Genomic DNA, 20,627 nt, shown 5'->3' with positions numbered 1-20,627 from the left:
GCCTTGAGCTGAAGAGCTCAGGGACAGTGCCCTGACCCACAAAAAAAAAAACCAACAACAACAACAAAAAGAAGATGTGGTACTTATACACAGTAGAATTCTATGCTGCCATCAGAAAGAATGACATTGCCCCATTCTTAAGGAAATGGAAAGACTTGAGAAAAAGTATATTAAGTGAAGTAAGCCAGAACCAAAAGAACATAGGCTTATTGGTTTCCCTCATTTGTAATAATTAGTACTCACCTAGGACTCTCCTAGCAGAAGATCACAATACCTGAATGGTCATACAGGATGAGAATAAATGAAATGAACTCTAGATTATGGAAACAAGAGATTTATCTTTGTGATTATTGTGTTTAATGTACAATGTGAAGTTATTTTTTTCTTTATTTCCCACTTATGGTTAATCACATGTGGTTACTTTATCTGACTTTGTTACCTGGTATACTGTATATACACTTATTTGTTCATTTGAAATAGGGAAGGGAAGGGAAGGGGAGGAAAACAAGATGATTGGAGGGGGTGGGTGAAGGGAATGGGGGACAAAACATGAGGAGGGGTATCAAGGTTCGAGAAGTAATGTACCCACTACCTGATGAATGTAACTCATCCCTCTATACATTATCCCAACAATAAAATACAAATAAAAAATAAAAATAAATTTTAAAAAAGTAACTTACAATGATGAGATTGGCCGGTAGTTGTCATTCCAACTTCCCAAAGTGACATTTATTATAATGCTAGTTTATCTTCAGCCAGGAATGCAAACATTTTATTTTTATATCACTTTGTTTCCTCCATAGTACTACTACCAAGAATTGTAATATCTTAGAAAGTAGTTGGGATAATAAGCTTTTAATTTAATACTAAACATATATTGCAAAAAAGTTGGTATTAACCAATTGTGTGTTCATTTACATTATGTTCATCCATTTAAATTTATTACATTTCATTTGAATAGATATTTATATGAGCGAATTGACGGAAGAGTCAGAGGGAATCTCCGACAAGCTGCAATAGATCGATTTAGTAAACCTGATTCAGATCGATTTGTTTTTCTCTTGTGTACCCGAGCTGGTGGGCTGGGCATCAACTTAACTGCAGCTGATACTTGTATAATTTTTGATTCTGATTGGAATCCTCAAAACGACCTTCAGGTAACAAATGTAATGATAAGGAATGTATGATAAGGAATGTAATTGATCATGTAACTATTTTTGGTAACTTTCTTCTGTTTCCCTTAGCAATATCTGTTCCAACCAAAATAAGTCAAATTAACATTGACTATTAAACATATACTTTAATTAATTAATTAATTAATTAATTTGTGGGTTATGGGGCTTGAACACGGCCTTTGCGCTGTCCCTGAGGTCTTCAGCTCAAGGCTACCACCCTGCCCTTGAGCCAAGCCCCACTTCCCATTTTCTAGAGGTTAATTAAAGATAAGAGTCCCGGGTCCTTTTGTGCCCAGGCTGGCTTTGAACCGTGACCCTCAGATCTCAGCCTCCTGAATAGCTAGGATTACAGGAATGAGCCACCGTGCCTGGGCTTAAAATATATTTTTAAATAAAATATGTGTTAACTTGTAAAATTGTGTACATAGTAGAGGTGGTATTTTTATTCTTTAAAATTGGGTCCAATCCTCAGCACTGTAAATAAACCTTCAAAAAGTTACAGAATTTTGAGAGATTTTAGGTCTTACAATAACTGATAATGAAAATGAAGTATCAGAATCAAAATTTATTTTAATGAATTCTTGTTTATCCACATTTTTTTCTGGTCATCATGTGTACAATTAAGACATTAGGTAATACACCTTTCATTTGTCTATTATAAAAATTTAAGAACCTAGAATGGTGGTTCACAACTATAATCTAGCTACTCAAGAGGCTGAGATTTGAGGATCAAGGTTCAAAGCCAGCCCGGGCACAAAAGGACCTTATCCCCGATTAACCTCTAGAAAATGGGAAGTGGGGATTGGCTCAAGGGTGATAGCCTTGAGCTGAAGAGGTCAAGGACAATGTCCAGGACAAGGGTCAGAGTAGTAGTCTTGAGCTGAAGAGCTCAGGGACAGTGCTCAGGCCGATTTTAAGCCCCTCTCTCTCTCTCTCTCTCTCTCTCTCTCTCTCTCTCTCTCTCTCTCTCTCTCTCTCTCTCTCTCTCTCTCTCTCACACACACACACACACACACACACACACACACATACACACACAATTATTTAACAAAGAGTTGAATATGAAAGCTGTGTATGCCTGGGTGCCACTTATTATTCTATTTATTTAGGAGGCTGAGATCAGAGAATCAAGGTTCCTAGCTAGTCTAGGTAGACAGATTTACAAATTTTAGGCTCTTCATTTAACCAGCAAAAACCAAAAGTTGGAAGTACAGCATACATGATAGAGCCTCCAGCCAGTAAAAAAGCTGAACAAGTGTGAGAGTCCTTGAGTTCAAGCCCAAGTATAACACATACAATGTCTGATTCATGGTTATGTTTAGTAGGAAAAATATGAAGCTCCATCATCTCTCATGTGTTTACTTCTAATGTGTAAGTGATTTTTTTCTTCCTTTTTTTTGGCCAGGCCTGTGGCTTGAACTCAGGGCCTGGGTACAGTCCTTGGGTTTTCCCAAGGCTAGCACTCTTACTACTTGTGCCATAGCACCACTTCCACCTGTGTGTGTGGTACTGAGGAATCAAACCCAGGGTTTTGTGCATGCAGACATGCTCTCTACCACTAGGCCACTCTCCCTGTCTTTTTCTTCCATTTAAATAAAACTTATATGTCTGTAGTTACTCATCTTAGATTTTGTTCCTAATTCAGTGGTACCGAGCTTAAGCATAAGTAGATTGAAAACATGTAGTATAAAACATCTTAGAAATTTAAGGTTGGACTTAAAAGACTTTTAAAGCTTGAATATATATGAGCATGATAGTACATGCCTATAGTACTAGTACTTGAAAGGCTATTAGAGTAACAAAGTTGAGCCTACGCAGGAAAATACATAGCAAGAGATAACGTATGTTGAGGTTCATAGGCCGTCATGGACTGTACAACATGACCCCTACTCTTAAAAAAAAAATAAATAAAATCCTAGAGCGTATCTCAGCCAGCACGGGCAGAAAAGTACTCAAGATTCCACCTACAATTAACCAACAAAAAATAGGGCTGGAGGCAAGTCTCCAGTGGTGGAGCTAAAGTCTGTAGCAAATGTGTGTGCAGATGCTCACACAATTGTATTATACATATACACATACATATAGAAAGATACATATGTATACATAGTTGACTAATAAATGTCTTTTAAAAAAAAGTCATTCTGTTATTTCTCTTTTTTTCATAGGCCCAAGCTCGTTGCCACCGAATTGGTCAGGACAAAGCAGTTAAAGTCTACAGATTAGTAACTCGTAACTCCTACGAGAGAGAAATGTTTGACCGGGCTAGTCTGAAACTGGGCCTTGATAAAGCTGTGCTACAGAGCATGAGTGGAAGAGAAAGTAATGTTGGTGGTGTATGTATCCTTTTTGTACTCCGTTTTATTTTTTTTGTGCTCAGTTTTATTTCTAATACTGTATTATTCTAATACTGTATCACGTTTTTTTCAAAAAGGAACACTAGAGACATTGATTTGTTCAAAAAGGTATTTTGGGAGTGGACCTATTAATTCCTAAGGAGATTACAAAACTAAAGAGCTTTGAATTCTAAAAATGTGTTTTGAGTATAGAAATGATTTCCTGTTTTTGCAGGACATTTGTATCATGGCATAGCACATTTGTGTTTGTAAATTTTTTTATTAAAGAATTTATTGACATTGATTTTTACATCATATTTCAAATGACATGTTTAATGAACGAGTGTTGAAGAAAGGAATCTCTATGTACAATCACTGACACTTAGTTTTTAGAACATAATCAAAATTAGGCTAAGGGTTTTTATATCATAGTTACATATTAATTTATGAAATAAAACATGTCTATAGAGTCATAGGTTTTTATGTCTATGTAATTATGTTTATATTTCCAATACCATGTCCATAGCATTGGGTATGCAAATATTGAGTCTTCTCTCTTGTACTGTTTGGATCTAATAGCCACATATTAAGGATACCATGCGCCTTTTGTTCCTTTGGTCTTGACAAGTCTCACAAGTTTGTAAAATTTTTATATTATATAAACATTTTGCAAATATTTTAAAATGGTTTATTTGTAGAATTGTTTTTGTATTTTGTGTAATAGTGAGTCATAGTGCTAAAGAGTTAAAAGATCTCCTGCCCCTTAGGCTATCATTTAATTGAAGCCATTTCAGACAGATTTGTAAGATACCCAGGAAGAGTTCATCAACTTCAATGTAATACTGAAGTGAAGTCTGTCTTAAATGCATCCCAAATCAAAATGCAATTTAAACTTGAAATGTCATGTTTTTTGTATTCTCTCATTTAAAATTTTGAGAATGCTATTATTAATGTCATTTTTTTTTTTTTTAAGATTCAACAGCTTTCCAAAAAGGAAATAGAAGATTTGCTTCGAAGAGGTGCTTATGGTGCCATTATGGAGGAAGAAGATGAAGGCTCCAAATTCTGTGAAGAGGACATAGATCAGATTTTATTACGCCGTACAAAAACTATTACTATTGAGTCAGAAGGTCGTGGGTCAACTTTTGCCAAGGTAACAATGAGTACTAGTTTATGAATTTATAGCGGTAAAGGTCACATCTTCATTATAAAAGGTTTTTATTTTTTTCTGTCTTTAAACTATTAGCTAAAAATAATAGATAATATATTCTTTTCCTTCATTTTTTCTGATCTTTTATGAAATTTCACATGTGCTCTTCTGATCCTAGTGAAATGGAATAAATGTGATAACTAGAAATAGCTCTACATATTAATCAGAGTAAAGCATTTGAAATCAAAGGAATTTAGAAACTAAAGGATATATACTGGAGGCAGAAAAAAATGTAAGTAATATGTAGGTGGTTAAATCATCTTATATTATCTTTAATAATTTAAAGAACCTAAAGGAAGATAAAAGGTTTCCAATTTAATTTGAAGTAAAATATAATTTTAGAAAGTACAATGGAATTTCTGTCTGGAGAAAAAGTATAGTAATTACATTTTGAGGAAAAAATTTTAGAATTGAATGTTTTTATATTCTTTTCAGTAGAAACATGTCTTTTCATTTGAGGATATTCTATTGCTGTATTTTATCTAGCTGCACTGATTCACAGAAATTCCTTATAGAAATATGGACAGCTTCCTTTCTACCAGTTTTCTTCCATCTCCATTTCCATCTCTGCTTCCAACTCAGTGTCTTTATTTACCTTCTTGGGGAGCCCTGTGTTAAAGCATTCAAATACTACAACAAAAACAATGGTGTTGCTCTTTAAATAGAAAATTTTGATCTCATTCACCAATCTAATAGTAGGAATCCTAAATGCTAGGAATACTAAAATGAAGGGACTGGAGCTTCCAGGGGAAAATAGGAAACATATCAACTATATATCCAAAAGAAAATCAAAAGAATAATAAAAGCTTTTGCAGAGGAAACAATAGGTAAGATTTAAAGGGATTATGTGGGAACAGGCCAGTACAAGCCCCTCATAAATTAGTCATATATTATGAAACTATAAGATGTCAAATTCTAGCATTGGCAGCTGGGTGCAGTGGCTCATGCCTGTATTCCTAACCATTCAGGAGGCTGAGGTCTGAGGTTCAAAGCCAGCCTGGGCACTAAAGACTATAGACCCTTATCTCCAATTAATCTCTATAAAGGGGAAATGGGGCTGTGGCTCCTGGGTTAGAGCTGTAGCCTTGGGCTGGAGAGCTCAGAAGACAATGCCTAGGCCCAAAGTTCAAGCCCCATGTCCACAAAAATAAATAAATTAATTTTAAAATATGGCATTGGCATGCTAAATATATGGGATGAATTAGAGAAGAAACTGAAAATATTCAGAAAGTTGAAATATTTGGAATTGAAATTACTATATAAGCCTTATTGAATCTCAATTCATATATATTCCTTATTCAGAAGGGCCTTCATCTGGATTGTATGATGTTTCTGTTTTTTCATGTTAAAGAACAATAGATTTCATCATTTATGACTGTTCTTTAAAAAATAATTGGATTTAATTATTGGTCAAATGTAAATTTAGAGCCTGATGTGACTCATGCAACCTGGGGAAGATGACAGTGAGAGGATTTCAATTTAAAGCCAGGACAGAGAGACATGAGACTGTCTCCAATATAACCAACAAAAGCAGAACTGTAAGAGTGAATCAGTGGTAATGTAAGTCAAACAAGAATGAGATCCTTACTTTGAACCGCTAAGCTAGAAGTTAGAGAGAGAGGGAAAAGGCAGAACTAGAATATCATGATTTAATATTTAGAAGCAAATGACATGTCTGGTCTTGATAATATCTAACATAGTCAGCTATTCATTTCTAAGGTCTTTAATCCACTGTCAAAATCCTTGAGAATCTTGTAGATCTTCTTAAAAATAATACATTTATGTCAGTTAATAAAACCATCTTTATTTATTTTAAATTTTTTCAATTTTAAAAATAAATTTGTGGGCTGGGAGTTTGGCCTAGTGGTAGAGTGCTTGCCTTGCATGCACGAAGACCCAGGTTCAATTCCTTGGTGCCACAAACATAGAAAAATGCCAGAAGTGGTGCTGTGGCTCAAGTGGTAGAGCTCTAGCACTGAGAAAACCCAAGGACAGTGCTTAGTCCCTGAGCCCAAGCCCAGGACTGGCAAAAAAATAAATTTATCACCTTTGGGCTGGTGACCCATACCCAGTAATCCCAGCTACTCAGGATACTGCAATCTGAGAATCACAGTTCAAAGCCAGCCCAGGCAGTAAAGTCCCTGAGACTGTTATCTGGAGATAAATACCCCCAAAACAACAACAACAAACCGGAAGTAAAGCTGTGGCTCAAAGTGGTAGAGCTTTATCTAGGCTTGAGCAAAAGAGCTCAGGGACAATATATAGTCCGAAATTCAAGCCCATACCCAACCAGCCCCTTAAAAAAAAACCAGGTGGTGAATTGCCTCTATTTCTAGTTACTGAAGAGTGGCAGTAGAGGCAAGGGGTTTGAGAGTTTTAAAGACCAGCCCTGATAAAGTTATTTTTTCTCAAAAATAAAACAGAAATGAAAGGGCTGGTGATATAGCTTACATGGTAGAGTCCTACCTGTAGGCAATCCCCATACAAACACATATGCTCCTCCTCCATCCCCACACAAACACTTATGCTCCTCCCCCCCAAAAAAACCCCAATGAAATCACAAATAAATGAATGTATAGATTTATCATTTTTCTTTTATTGAATGTAAAAAATTTACTCATGAAATTGATTCTTTTCTTTGCAAATTATCAACAGTTAAGTGGTATCAGAATCATGATGTGCGCAATAATAGTGAAATTTTTTTCAATAATCTTTTGTATTTATTGCTTTTCATGTTACATGTTCTCTAATCAGGTGAAATAGTTACTTAGGATGTTGGTTAAATCTCAAGGGTTACATACTAGAGAAACTACAAAATAAACTATGAATTTAATTCAGTGACCTTTTCATAGTTTTAAAATGTTCATGAGAATTTTAAAATATATGTCCCTAGTTGTTAAAAGTTTTACTTCTGAGGATACTTCTGAGAACAAAATGACATCTCTTCAGAGTTAGATGTTTGTGCCTCCTGTATGATTGGTGTGGTAAAATGTCACATGGAGGCTCTCTACATTGAGTACAAGAAATCTGGACTCCTTCAAAATCTAAAATTCAGGAACAGTGTGTTACCCTTACAGCTCTGAATTTGAAAGAATTTCTAATGTATGATTTTTTTTTTAACCATTCCTAGGGCTTGAACTCAGAGCCTGAGCGCACTGTCCTTGGGCTTTCTCAAGGCAAGAGCCCTATCACTTGAGCCACAGTACTATGTCCAGCCTTTTCTGTGTATGTGGTACTGAGACATTGAACCCAAGTCTTCATACATGCTAGTCAGGCACTTTACCTGCCACTAGGCCAAACTCGCAGTCCTAATTTATGATTTTTAGATTAGAAATATTTAATCAATATAAAGTCTGGGAAAATTTCAAATCTGATTATAAGTGGTCTCAGGTATTTTGGATAAACTTGATTTAATATGGATAATAGGTATCTGACTTTTGTTTTTATCAAATTATTTGGCCTTTGTTCTTTCAAGTGGGATATGAGTTTTTGCAATAGGTGGTTTATTATTTAAAGATGTCTCATTGAGTTAGGCACCACTGGTTCACATCTGTGATCCTAGATATGTTGGGGACAGAGATATGCAGGATGTTATTTGAAGTCCAGCCTATGCAGTAAGTCCATGCAATAGCTGGGCACCTTACTATTTGCCTGTCATTCCAACTATGTGGGAGGTTGATATCAAGAGGATGGCTGTTCCAGGCCAGTCTGGGATAGAAAGTTCACAGGAATCCATATCAATCCATAAACATGGGTATGGGTGCAGAAAGGGTGTGGGGATGAGATAGTGGTCAGCTCAGCCAAAAAAAAAAAAAGATACCATTCAAAAGGGACTCCAAGCACAGTAGACTGCCTGCCAAACTAAATAAGCACTTGAGTTCAAACCTCAGTACTCTAACAAGTTCTAAACGTTAATGGCTTGTAACAACATAAATTATTTGTTGTTGTTGTTTTCTTTTAACAGTCCTGGGCTTGAACTCAGGGCCTGAGCAGTGTCCTTGGACTTTCTCAAGGCTAGAGCTCTACCACTTGATCCTCAGCACCACTTCCAGCTTTTTTCTATGTATGTGGTACCGAGGAATTGAACCAGAGTCTTTGTGCATGCTAGGCAAGCACTCTACCACTAGGCCAAACTCTCAGCCCATCTAGTTCAGTTTTGAACAGGAGAATTCCAGCCCTGGATCTGACACTGTTAAGATCAAAGTATGTGCAGCATGGCCATTCTGGCATATATGTGTTTTACCTTTTGCAATGCATTCTTTGCATTCCTGGCTTGTTGCCTCACTTATCCAATTTCTTGATTTTGTTCTGCAGTATACTATGCTTCTTCTACAATCAAATCCTCCACTTAACTCCTTCTACGGACACTTGTAGTCAACATTTAAGGCCTACTTTGATGATAAAAGCTAATTGCAGCATAATCATAGTTTCAACATCCATTTTTTGCTATACAACACAAGTAGGGTTCCAGAGATAAGGTTGTAACTTAACATACCAAATTTATTGTCTCAATGAAATAAAATTTTTAAGTGGTTTCATAATATTAGAACTATAGTGTAGTGTCGGCTTTTTAGTCCTCTGTCCCTCCGGACCCGCAGGAGGGATAGAAAGAACACGCCCCGACCAGGACGAGCCAAGAAAGGAGAGGGCCGACTGACAGCCCACACCCAGTCCTCCCTCGCTGAAGGACAATCAGATGCATCAGGGAGACCTGTCAAGGCAGGAAGTACATTCATCTAATATAGGGTGCAGGAGCCTATCAGCACAAAGGTGGGCAGGGCAGGGGAGGTCCACATGTTTACTCTCACTATAGGTCTCACAGAGAGTGATAAAGCAATAACACATTCGTACCCAATGGTAATCAAGTCTCAGTAGACAGTGATCCACAACACAGACAATATAGCTCAAAGTTAGGCATGGCGTTCATACATGACAGCTCACTTTTTTGTGTGGTTATCTTACTCAGTGATGCAGATTTATGGGCCAGCCTAACCCTACACTCGGCTCCCAACAGTGTAGAAGAAGATAAAAAGGAATTTAAATTCATTTGATTGTTAATTATTGTTCCTTTTGTTCCATAAGTTTACTGGGAACAGACACAGTTTAAACACTTACTTTATACAAGCACCTATAAAGCCCAACCTCACAGGAGAGCTAGACTGAATGAATGAGTTGATTGTTGGTATTAGTTACCAACAACAAGACAGAATGTTAAAGTTCAGAAAGAGACATTTAGAATTTTGATTTATATACATTTTATAAGCTTCAAATTAAAAGTACAGACAGAAATGGTCTAATGTAATTTGCATACTCTTCATCCAGCTTAAATATGATTAATTCATGCTAAACTTGTTTCATATACTGTCCATCTTTCATACTGTTTAAACTAACTCACAGCTATCACATCAACATATATCACTAAAGGTAAAGATTTTCTTAAAATATAATATTCACATTTAAATTAAAATTATACATGTCTTTATTACTATCCTATGTTCAGGCTTTTAGTGGCTTTGAATATTACATGGTTTTGGTTTTGTGTGTGGGGGGGTGGTAATGGGGCTTGAACTCTGGGCCTGGACATTGTCCCTGAGGTCTTCAGCTCAAGGCTACTGCCCTACCCCTGGAGCCACAGCCCCACTTCCTGGTTTTGGGGTTTTTTTGTTTTGTTTTGTTTTGTTTTTTATAGTTTATATTTTGTGTCATTTGCTGTGTTTTTGTTTTGTCAGTCCTGGGGCCTGAAATCCCTCTGCCCTTCCCTTTCCTTCCCTTTCCTTTTTCTTCCCCCTATCCTTTCTTGCTTCCCTTTCCTTCCCTTTTCCCTCTGGCCTGTGGCTTGAACTCAGGGCCTGAGCACTGTCCTTGGGCTTTCTCAAGGCTAGAGTTCTACCACTTGAGCCACAACACCACTTTCAACTTTTTCTGTGTATGTGGTACCAAGAAAATGAACTCAGGTCTTCATGCATGCTAGGCAACTTTACCACTAGGCCAAACTCTGGGTCCTTTCTATGTTTTTGAGATTTCATAAAATGTTTGTTTACTTGATTTTTTTTTCATGGTTCTGAAGTTTGAATTAAAAACCTTTCACTTATTAGACTTGCAAGGTTGTTATATACTCAGCTCTTTTTGATTATATTAATATTCTAAAATAGGTTCTCACATTTTTGCCTGGACTTAACCTGGACTGTGATCGTATTTATACTTTCTGTGTAACTAAGATTACAGCCTTACACAGCTTTTTATTGCTCAAGGTTAGAACTTTACCACTTGAGTCACAGTGCCATTTCTGGCCTTTTCTGAGTATTTTATTGGAAATAAGTATCTCACAGACTTTCCTTCCCCAAGTTGAACTCAGCCTCCTGAATAGCTAGGATTACAGGTCTGAGCTACCAGGACCCAGCTGGGAATCTGTTTCTGGCGCTTGACCTCAGGGTCTGGAACTGTCCCTGAGCTACTTTTGTTGAAGGCTGGTACTCTACCATTTGAGTAGTCTAGCTTCACTTCTAGCTGTTTTTGATAGTTAATTGGAAAATAAGGTCAGGGGCTTTCTGTTCCAGCAGGCTTCAAACTTTGGTTCTCAGATCTCAGCCTCCTGAGTAGCTAGAATTACAGGCATGCACCACCATTGCCTAGCTTATACCTTATCTTCTTCTTTTTTTTTTTTTTTTTTTTTGTTGTTGTTGTTGTTGTTGACAGTCCTGGGTTTGGGCTCAGGGCCTGAGCACTATCCTTAGCTTGTTTTTCTTTCCTCAAGGATTGCGCTCTACCACTTAACCCACAGCACCACCTCTGGCTTTTTTCTTTGTATGTAGTACCAAGGAACCAAACTTGGGCTTAGCAGCATTAGTAAGTCTTTACCTGACATAAATTGAGTTATATTTCAATCATCTGCATTTTTGTGTGTATGCTGAATTTGAATTCTATAAATAGTATACTAAATTTGAGGAGATAATATTTAAGTACATTTTTAGTTTTCCCTCTCATTTTCACAAAAATTCCTATATTTCAGGCCAGTTTTGTTGCGTCTGGAAACCGGACAGATATTTCCTTAGATGATCCCAATTTCTGGCAAAAATGGGCTAAAAAAGCAGAAATTGATATAGATAACCTCAGTGGCAGAGTAAGTATTTATTTCCTTCTAAAATAATTACTTTGGGGGTAATATTTTGCCAATTTTCATGCAGTATTTTAAGATGCTTCAATGGAAATCTTGAAATTAATTTATACATAAATATGTAGAAAGGAAGTTGAAGAATAATTACATACTATCTTAATCATTGTTTTAATTCAATACTTCTGATGTCAGTTACAGCAAGTTATAAGATAAACTTTAACTTTTGTATGTAATCTACATTTTTGTGATTGCAACATCTTATATTGCCTTCAAATCACAAGTTAAGGAACCCACGTGCGTACCTCCCATACTCAGGAAATGGGGATCTTCCTCCCATAGTTAATTCTCTGTGGAAATACCTCGTAGACATATACCCTTAGAATTTCTTCATTTATGTGCTCGGTTCCTTTCATTCTAATCAGGTTGACAAAGAGGATTAAATGGTGGAGCTGGGAGTGTGGCTTAGTGGTAGAGTGCTTGCCTAGCTTGCATGAATCCCTGGATTAAATTCTTTGATACCACATACACAGAAAAAGCCAGAAGTGGTGGTGTGGCTCAAGAGGTAGAGCACTAGCATTGAGGAAGCTCAAGAATAGTGCTCAGGTCCTGAGTTCAAGCCCCAGGACTCACAAATAAAGAATTTTTAAACAAAAAGATTAAATGGTGTCAGGACCTATTTCAAATGATGTAGTATATAATACAAATAGAGATGAAATAAAGTAAAAATAGATTTCTGTTTCTTTTATAATTCCACTGGAGCTCAAGAGAAAAGGGCTAAAATAAAGCTCATAGACTGATAATAGCATAATTGTTTAGTTACTGGAATGACTGTCTAGTAGCTTTATAGGAATTCATGTTAATGACTTTGACCTACTATCAAAACAACTTCTAGATAAGTAGTTTTATAGGAATGACTTCTATGATCATTAACTACTGCCAAGATGCTGTTTAGTTTTGTATATTCATATTGCTTAGTAAGTATGAATAAGATTTCATTTTTTTCTTCAGATAGCTTTGAAGTATAAGGCTGTATAATTAATAATAACATCAGTATTATCCATAACCATTATTATTTAATGTATATAGAACAATACTTATAATGTCACCTGTTTTTTCATGTACATATTGAGTCTACAAAAACATTCATATACATTTATGCTGTGGGTCCAACAGGAAGTGATCCAAGCACCAGTGTCACATTGTAGCTAATGTGAGAAGACAAAAGTATTATAGGTCTTACATCTCAGTGGGAAAGGCAGCAGGAAACAATAGGTAAGATAATTTCAGAGAGTGAAGGAAATAAACAGTAAGGAGATAGAGAATGCTGCATTAGTGGAAATAATGTCAGATAAAAGGAGTCCACAGAGGTTTCCCTGAGAGGAACTTTGAATTGAGATTTAGATGATAAAGGAAATAATATAAAAATAAAAGAACAATTCTTTTCAGGTTGAAGAACTCTAAATAGCTTATTGGTAGAAATATGCTTACTGAATTCTATACAGCTATTGTCAGAATGTAGGAAGTTTTCAAAGGCATTGATATAGATGCTTTGTTGAGTAGAACCCCTTTGTACAGCCACCTAAAGACAATAATAAATTACTGTAGAAAGTTAGTGAGCATGCTAATAGTAAGAGCATAGATACATTCAAATTAATAAAGACATAGATTATAAAGGATTTAATATATAAACACAATTTAATACTTATATAATTACACTTCATAATTTATAACACCAGCCCAACAAGCAAGCAGAGTGCTGAGATCAAATGCCAGTACTGCCAAAGATATTGCAATGGGGGAAAAGGCCTTATCTTCCTTATGGAAGAATTCAACTTAATAAATGAAGAAGGAATGAGCAATTAACAAGATTACCACTAATTCACCATAGTTATAATCACAGGGCCTAGTGGTAGAGTGCTTGCCTAGCATGCATGAAGACCCAGGTTTGATTCTTCAGTGCTACATACATAGAAAAAGCTGGAAATGGTGCTGTGGCTCAAATGGTAGAACCTTGAGAAAGACCAAGGACAGCTCTCAGACCCTGAGTTCAAGGCCCAAGACTGGCAAATAACAATGATGATGATGATAATCACAGAAATGTAAGATCTTCCAATGTGTATATAAGTTTATAGATAAACATATTTCTTTACTCTAAAAATATATAAATATTATTAACTGTAAAAGGAAAGCTATTAGTTTTGTAGTAGAGAAATCTGGCAAAGGTCATGTGTATGCAATAAGACATATATTAACATTATTTATGTCAAGTGGTACTCCAGGATTTCCTCCTTTTTTTTCCCACCCTGGCCAGTCCTGGGGCTTGAACTCAGGGCCTGGGCCCTTTGAGATTTCTCAAGGCTAGTACTCTACGATTTGAGCCACAGCATTCTTTCTGACTTTTTTTGTGTATGTGGTACCAAAGAATTGAATCCAGGGCTTCATGCATGCAAAGCAAGCACTTTTACCACTAGGCTACACCTCCGGCCCTGATTTGCCCTCTTTTGTTTTAGCCTTTCAACATTTCAAAAAAAAAATGTAATGATATTTCTGGCCTTTGGCACTTTATAATTTTGTGATGTTGTTTATCCCCAGCTGCCTAGCAAAACTATAATTCAAGAATTCAAGAATTGTTTTCTAATTTTTTTTGCCAGTCCTGGGGCTTTCTCAAGGCTAGAGCTCTATTAATGTTCTAATGTTTTCTATATTATTTAATTTTTAATATTATGTTTGTATAATATCTGTTTTCATTTTTGCTATCCTTTCATTTCATACTGAATTGGTTTTTTTCCCTCCCACACATTTTCTTGACTCTTAGGCAATGGGCTCCTCCTTAGCAGCTGCTGTCTTACTCATCTTTGTTTGTATCTAAAGCCTTTAAAGTGGGGCCTAGCTTAGAAAAGGTTCCCTAAAAAGTAATCCAACCTAAATTGTTTTGAATCATTTAAACTTAGTTTTAACACAGGAAGGTTGACATACCTCTTATGCACTAGTAAACTCTAGGTGATACTGAAATGTGAACTCAGATACTTGCATCTAGTAGGCAGATGCAATTCTTGGAGAAAACTAATACATGTTTCTAAATTTATAAAATTCGTGACTTTTTCCTCATGCTTCATTTTCTGGTTATTATCCTTAGGATGAACTTAGACAATAAAGATTTATTAGCATGTTATTTATTTGTTTAAACTGGAAAGTCTAAATTAAATTATGAATTAAGCAGGTAAAGTAAATTAGAAGGCATAAAACAAAATTATACATTGTGGTAATAGTACTTTTAAGGGAACATTAAAATACTTGATTTGTATTTCACACTAATAATTTTTATTCTTTTTTCCATATTTTGTCTATAATTTTATTTGTTTGGCTTGAAAGATAAAAATGTAACTTATAAGCAAAGTTATAAAAATAGCATCAAGTAATAGCATAATATCAAATTTTACAGAATAGCTTGGTTATTGACACTCCAAGAATTAGGAAACAAACAAGACCTTTTAGTGCCACAAAAGATGAATTGGCTGAATTATCTGAAGCTGAAAGTGAAGGAGATGAAAAACCTAAACTTCGGAGGCCCTGTGATCGTTCCAATGGCTATGGAAGAACTGAATGCTTTAGAGTGGAGAAAAACCTGCTAGTTTATGGGTAAAATACTGTTGATTTTTTGCTTTTTTTAATTGTAAGATATGGTATATAAACATAAGAAATCTACACTGGTTTTTCTTGTTTTCTTTTCTTTTGCCAGTGTGAGCACTATCTTTAGACTTTCCTCAAGGGTAGCACTCTACCATTTGAGCCACAGCACTGCATTTTCTGTGGATGTGATACCAAGGGATTGAACCCAGGTCTTTCTGCATGCTAGGCAAGCACTCTACCACTAGGCCAAACTCCTGGCCCCTACACTGTATATTTTTTTAAATAATCTGTAATCTTACTAGATTACAAAGTAAAATGTATTTTGGGGGTTTTAAAATTATTTTTAGCATGTATGACTAGAGCAAAGGAAAGAGATTTATTGTAAGTACTTTCCATATGTATATCTAAATTACTTTACTTTTGCCCCCTCTATTAAAATTAAATAATTTTTTTTTTGTTCTTTTGGTTTTTGCCCATCCTAGGGCTTGAATACAGGGCTGGGCACTTCCCTTGAGCTTTCTCTTTTTTGTGTGTGCAGCTCATGGGTTTGATCCCTGTGCCCGGGCACTGTCCCTGAGCTCTTCAGCTTAAGGCTAATGCCCTACCCCAGTGTCTCCTGCTACAGCTCCACTTCTGCCTTTTTAGTGATTAATTGGAGATAAGAGTCTAAAGGTCTTTAGTGCCCAGGCTGGCTTTGAACTTCCATCCTCAGATCTCAGCCTCCTGAGTAGCTAGGATTATAGGCATGAGCTCAAGGCTAGTGCTCTACCACTTAAGCCACAGTACCACTTCTGGCTTTTTCTGTGTTTGTGGCACCAAGGCATTGAACCCAGGGCTTTGGGCATGGTAGACAAGCACTCACCACTAGGCCATACTCCACGCCTATTGCTTTTTCTTTTGTTACTGGGACACTGAACTCTGCACCTTGCATAATGTAGGCAAATGCTTTGCCATCTCAAAGCCTTTAAGGTATTCCATAATTTCTATATGTTACATACATTTAATAGCAAAATGATAATCTGTCTTTAAGTGTTTAAATTGTGTATTGCTATAGTTAATCCTTTGCTTCTCAAATTTGGATATTACTAGTACAAAGTACATAAAATCTGTTATTAAGTAACATATACTAGAAATTCCTTACAGATAATTGAGAAAACGTTAGCAAACAGAAATTTTAAAGTTTTTTTCCCCCTTGCCTTTTGTTTGAGTTTTTTTCCCAAACACACATAAATATTAATGTGAATTATACCTTTCTTATATAGGTGGGGCCGGTGGAGGGAGATTCTTTCTCACGGGCGTTTTAAAAGGCAGCTAAATGAGCACGATGTAGAAATAATTTGCCGAGCTCTTTTAGCATATTGTCTTGTTCATTACCGAGGAGATGAAAAAATTAAAGGTTTCATTTGGGATCTCATTACACCAACTGAAGATGGACAGACACGCCAGTTACAAAATCATCTAGGTAAGTGCATATTTTTAAAATTAACTTTTGATTATGTAGGCAATACTATTCTTCTATAAACTATTATAGTGGGCCTGGAGTGTCACCTAGTGGTAGAGTACTTGCCTATCATGCAATCAGCCTTGGGTTCAAATCCTTGGGATCACATACACAAGCTGGAAGTGGTGCTATAGCTCAAATGGTAGAGTGCTAGCCTTGAGAAAGCCCAAGGACAGTGCCCAGGCCCTGAGTTCAAGCCCCAGCAGTGGTGGGGTGGGGAGAGGAAGATTTCTTAGATTATAAAAAATCCTTCTTATTTAGCTTTTTACACAAATTATCCCTCCTTCACATGCACTTCTCATTTTAACAGGCCTATCAGCTCCTGTGCCCAGGGGTCGGAAAGGGAAGAAAGTAAAAAGTCAAACAAGCTCATTTGACATACAAAAAGCAGAATGGCTTCGAAAATACAATCCTGAGCAACTACTTCAAGATGAAGGCTACAAAAAACATATAAAACACCACTGTAATAAGTAGGTAGTAGAGTATTTTTGACATAGTTGTTTTCAGATTTACCTTTCTGAATTTATTATCTGAATGTGTGATCCAACACTAATACTAAATTGATCTTCATAGCATATTTTTCAGCAATATATTTTTCAACAATCTTTATACCTGTTGTAGTTTTCATCAACAGATAAATAACACGCACCTCCATATCAGCTTTTTCTCACTCTTGGTTATTAGGTAATGCTGATTGTGAAGATTTAAAAAAAGATTGTGAAAATAATTTTTGCCTGAAGCCAGGCATGGTATCTCGTGTCCATAATCCTAGCTACTTAGGAGGTTGAGATCTAAGGATCGCATTTCAAGGCCAGCCCGAGCACTAAAAACCATGAATACTTTTATCTCCAAGTAACCACTAGAAAACAGGAACTGGCATTGTGGTTCAAGGAGTAGGACGGTATCCTTGACCTGCAAAGCTTGGGGACAGCACCCAGGCCCAGAGTTCAAGCCCAACAACCAAAAAAAAATTTTTTTTCCTCTAATCTTAGCCATAGCAAGAGGTTAGGATCCGAATTTGATGCCAGTTCCATGCAAAAGTGAGAGCCTTTGTGACAAATAACTAAAATTTTAAAATGCAGGAATAATGGCTCAAATAATACAGCACTTGCCTTGCATGTTCCAGCCTGAGTTTATACTCCATTATACCCACAACCTCCATGAAAAAAATCTGTTCTGAAATTTCTTTGCAATTTTCACCCCATGTTTGATTCCCCCACCCACCCCGGGAATAATGTTTTTACATTCTGATTTTTATTATCATTTTTTAGGGTTTTGCTTCGTGTAAGGATGCTGTATTATCTGAAGCAAGAAGTTATTGGAAGTGAGTGTAAGAAAGTATTTGATGGAGTTGATGCAAGGTAAATAATGTTTATATTTTTCAGTAACATGATAAGACAGCAATTATATGATCAGAAGAAAGTTATAAAATCAGTGAAACTCAAAAAAAAAAATCCCCCATTATGGAGTTCATTGCCGTCTTCTATTGTACTTGTCTTTGGCTCTGTCACTGAAAGTCATGATATAACTACAATGGTGGCAATGCTATTACTATTAATATTAAGAGTGATGTATAACCTCAATATCATTAAGGCAGGCACAACAGAACCGCTTCCCTCCTATTCCCCATTACCTTCATCTCTTATGTGTGCCTGTTTTTGTTCGTTCTTTCTTTCTTTCTTTTTCTTTATTCTCTTTTTTTTTTTGGTGGTAGTGTTAATGATCTAACCTAGCACAAGCATTCTACCATTGATATATATCTCCAGCTCCAGAATCAGTTTATACTACTCACTAAGCACCAAGCTCTGTGAAACACTAGAGTTTGAAAGACAGACACAATTCTCATACTTCAGGAGTTTAGACTATGACAGTGAATAGGAAATAGACAAATAGATAACCACACTCTGCTGTATGCCAGGGGTGCCAGCCCAGAGCCATGAGAATGCCAAAAGGATTGTTGAGGTATGGGATTTGAATATCAGTATAAGGAGATAGGAGAAAGTAGAGAGTGATGTAGTATGAATATGATTGAAGTATTTTATATGCATATGTGAAAATAGAACCTTGAAACAATTGAAATTGTGTGAGGAGGCAAGATAGTGTAATCAAAAAGTAAATGTAATAAACTATAATATGCCTATATTGAATATACTGTGAAACCATTAATACAATTAATGTATGTTCATATAAATGCATAGAAAATAAGTGAAAAGAGCTGGCTATCAGTGGCTGATACATGTAATCCTAGCTACTCAGGAGGCTAGAACTAGAGAACCTCCGTTCCATTCAGAATAGTCTAAAAGACTCCCATCTCTTATGAAAGCAGTCAAATTACTAAAACGTGATGGATTTATTATTATAGTTTTTAGTAATCTATTATTTTATAGCATGTTATTTGGTATATAACTTATAAATAGCAGTTTTATTTTAATCAAATTATAAGGTAAAACCTTGTGTTGTTTTCTTACCAGAACTAGTCTAATAGAGATATAACTTATTTTACGCTATAAACCAATTTGTTTACCCTTTTAGAAAACAAAAATTACAACCATGTAGTTTTGTCATGTTGTTTCCTGATATAACTTTACAGTAAAACCCTTTGCTTATAAGTTATTTGCAGGAAATATATAATTTCTTTTTTCATATATTTTTATTGTAATTAATAGAAGGGTTACATGATATTCACCAGATAGATGGTGCATTAATTCACATACATTGATACCCTTTCACATGTCTTGGTCCCCATTTCCCACCCCTCATCTTGTTTTCCCCTGTTCCCTATCCAATTTCAAATAACCAAATACAAATATATCCGATATATCAGGTAACAAAGTGAGATAGTGTAACAATATGAGATAAACGAAGGGACAGCAAAAGTGATGAGAGATAACATAGTACCTTAAGAACAACAATCATTCATTGTATGGCTTATGTTTACATCATATTTTAAATGACAAGTTTAACAAACAAGTGTTCAAGGACGGAATCTCTAATTACAATCACTGGGACTTAGTATTTAGAACTTAGTCAAAATTAGGCTAAGGGTTTGTATGTCATAGAAACATATCAATTTATGAAATAAAACATTATGTCTATAGAGTCATAGATTTTTATGTTTATATAATTATGTTTGTATTTCCATTACCATGTCTGTAGCTTTGGGTATGCAGTTATTGATTCCTCACTCTTGTACTCTTTGGATTTAATAGCCACATATTAAGGATACCATGCGCCTTTTGTTCCTTAGGTCTTGACTTGTCTCACTCAACATGATTCGCTCTAGATTCATCCACTTCCCTGCGAATGTCATTATTTTATCTTGTCTGTTGGCTATGTAGAATTCCATTGTGTATATATACCACATTTTCTGTATCCATTCATCTGCAGTATGGCATCTGGTTTGTTTCCATTGCCTGGCTATTGTGAATAGTGCAGAGATGAACATAGCTGAGCAGGTGTCTTTATAATATCCTGGGTTATGCTGTTCAGGATAGATGCCCAGAAGTGGTATGGCGGGATCATAGGGAAGGTCTATTTTCATTTCTTTAAGAAACCTCCACACTGCTTTCCAGAGTGGCTGAACTAGTCTACATTCCCACCAGCAGTGTAGTAGGGTTCCTTTTTCTCCACAACCCTGCCAGCAACTATCATTGTATGAGTTCAA

At 36.0% G+C, this 20,627-nt stretch overlaps 1 protein-coding gene across 7 annotated transcripts in view; it reads left to right on the top strand.

Annotated features, from left to right (window-relative positions):
* The window catches only part of Chd9 (chromodomain helicase DNA binding protein 9), a 121,222-nt gene that overhangs the window by 65,474 nt on the left and 35,121 nt on the right, over positions 1-20,627 (top strand). For all 7 annotated transcript variants that reach the window (XM_090357647.1, XM_090357645.1, XM_090357646.1 and 4 more), the window contains 8 exons: positions 962-1,157; positions 3,341-3,508; positions 4,482-4,661; positions 11,728-11,838; positions 15,275-15,471; positions 16,725-16,924; positions 17,274-17,433; positions 18,235-18,324. In XM_090357647.1, coding sequence (XP_090213773.1) covers positions 962-1,157; positions 3,341-3,508; positions 4,482-4,661; positions 11,728-11,838; positions 15,275-15,471; positions 16,725-16,924; positions 17,274-17,433; positions 18,235-18,324 — 1,302 coding nt within the window. The remainder of the gene's footprint in view (positions 1-961; positions 1,158-3,340; positions 3,509-4,481; positions 4,662-11,727; positions 11,839-15,274; positions 15,472-16,724; positions 16,925-17,273; positions 17,434-18,234; positions 18,325-20,627) is intronic.

Source organism: Megascapheus bottae, chromosome 24, assembly GCF_031878675.1.
Source record: "Megascapheus bottae isolate mThoBot1 chromosome 24, mThoBot2.hap1, whole genome shotgun sequence".
Taxonomy (NCBI): Eukaryota; Metazoa; Chordata; class Mammalia; order Rodentia; family Geomyidae; genus Megascapheus; species Megascapheus bottae.
This window is presented reverse-complemented; position numbering and strand designations above follow the sequence as displayed.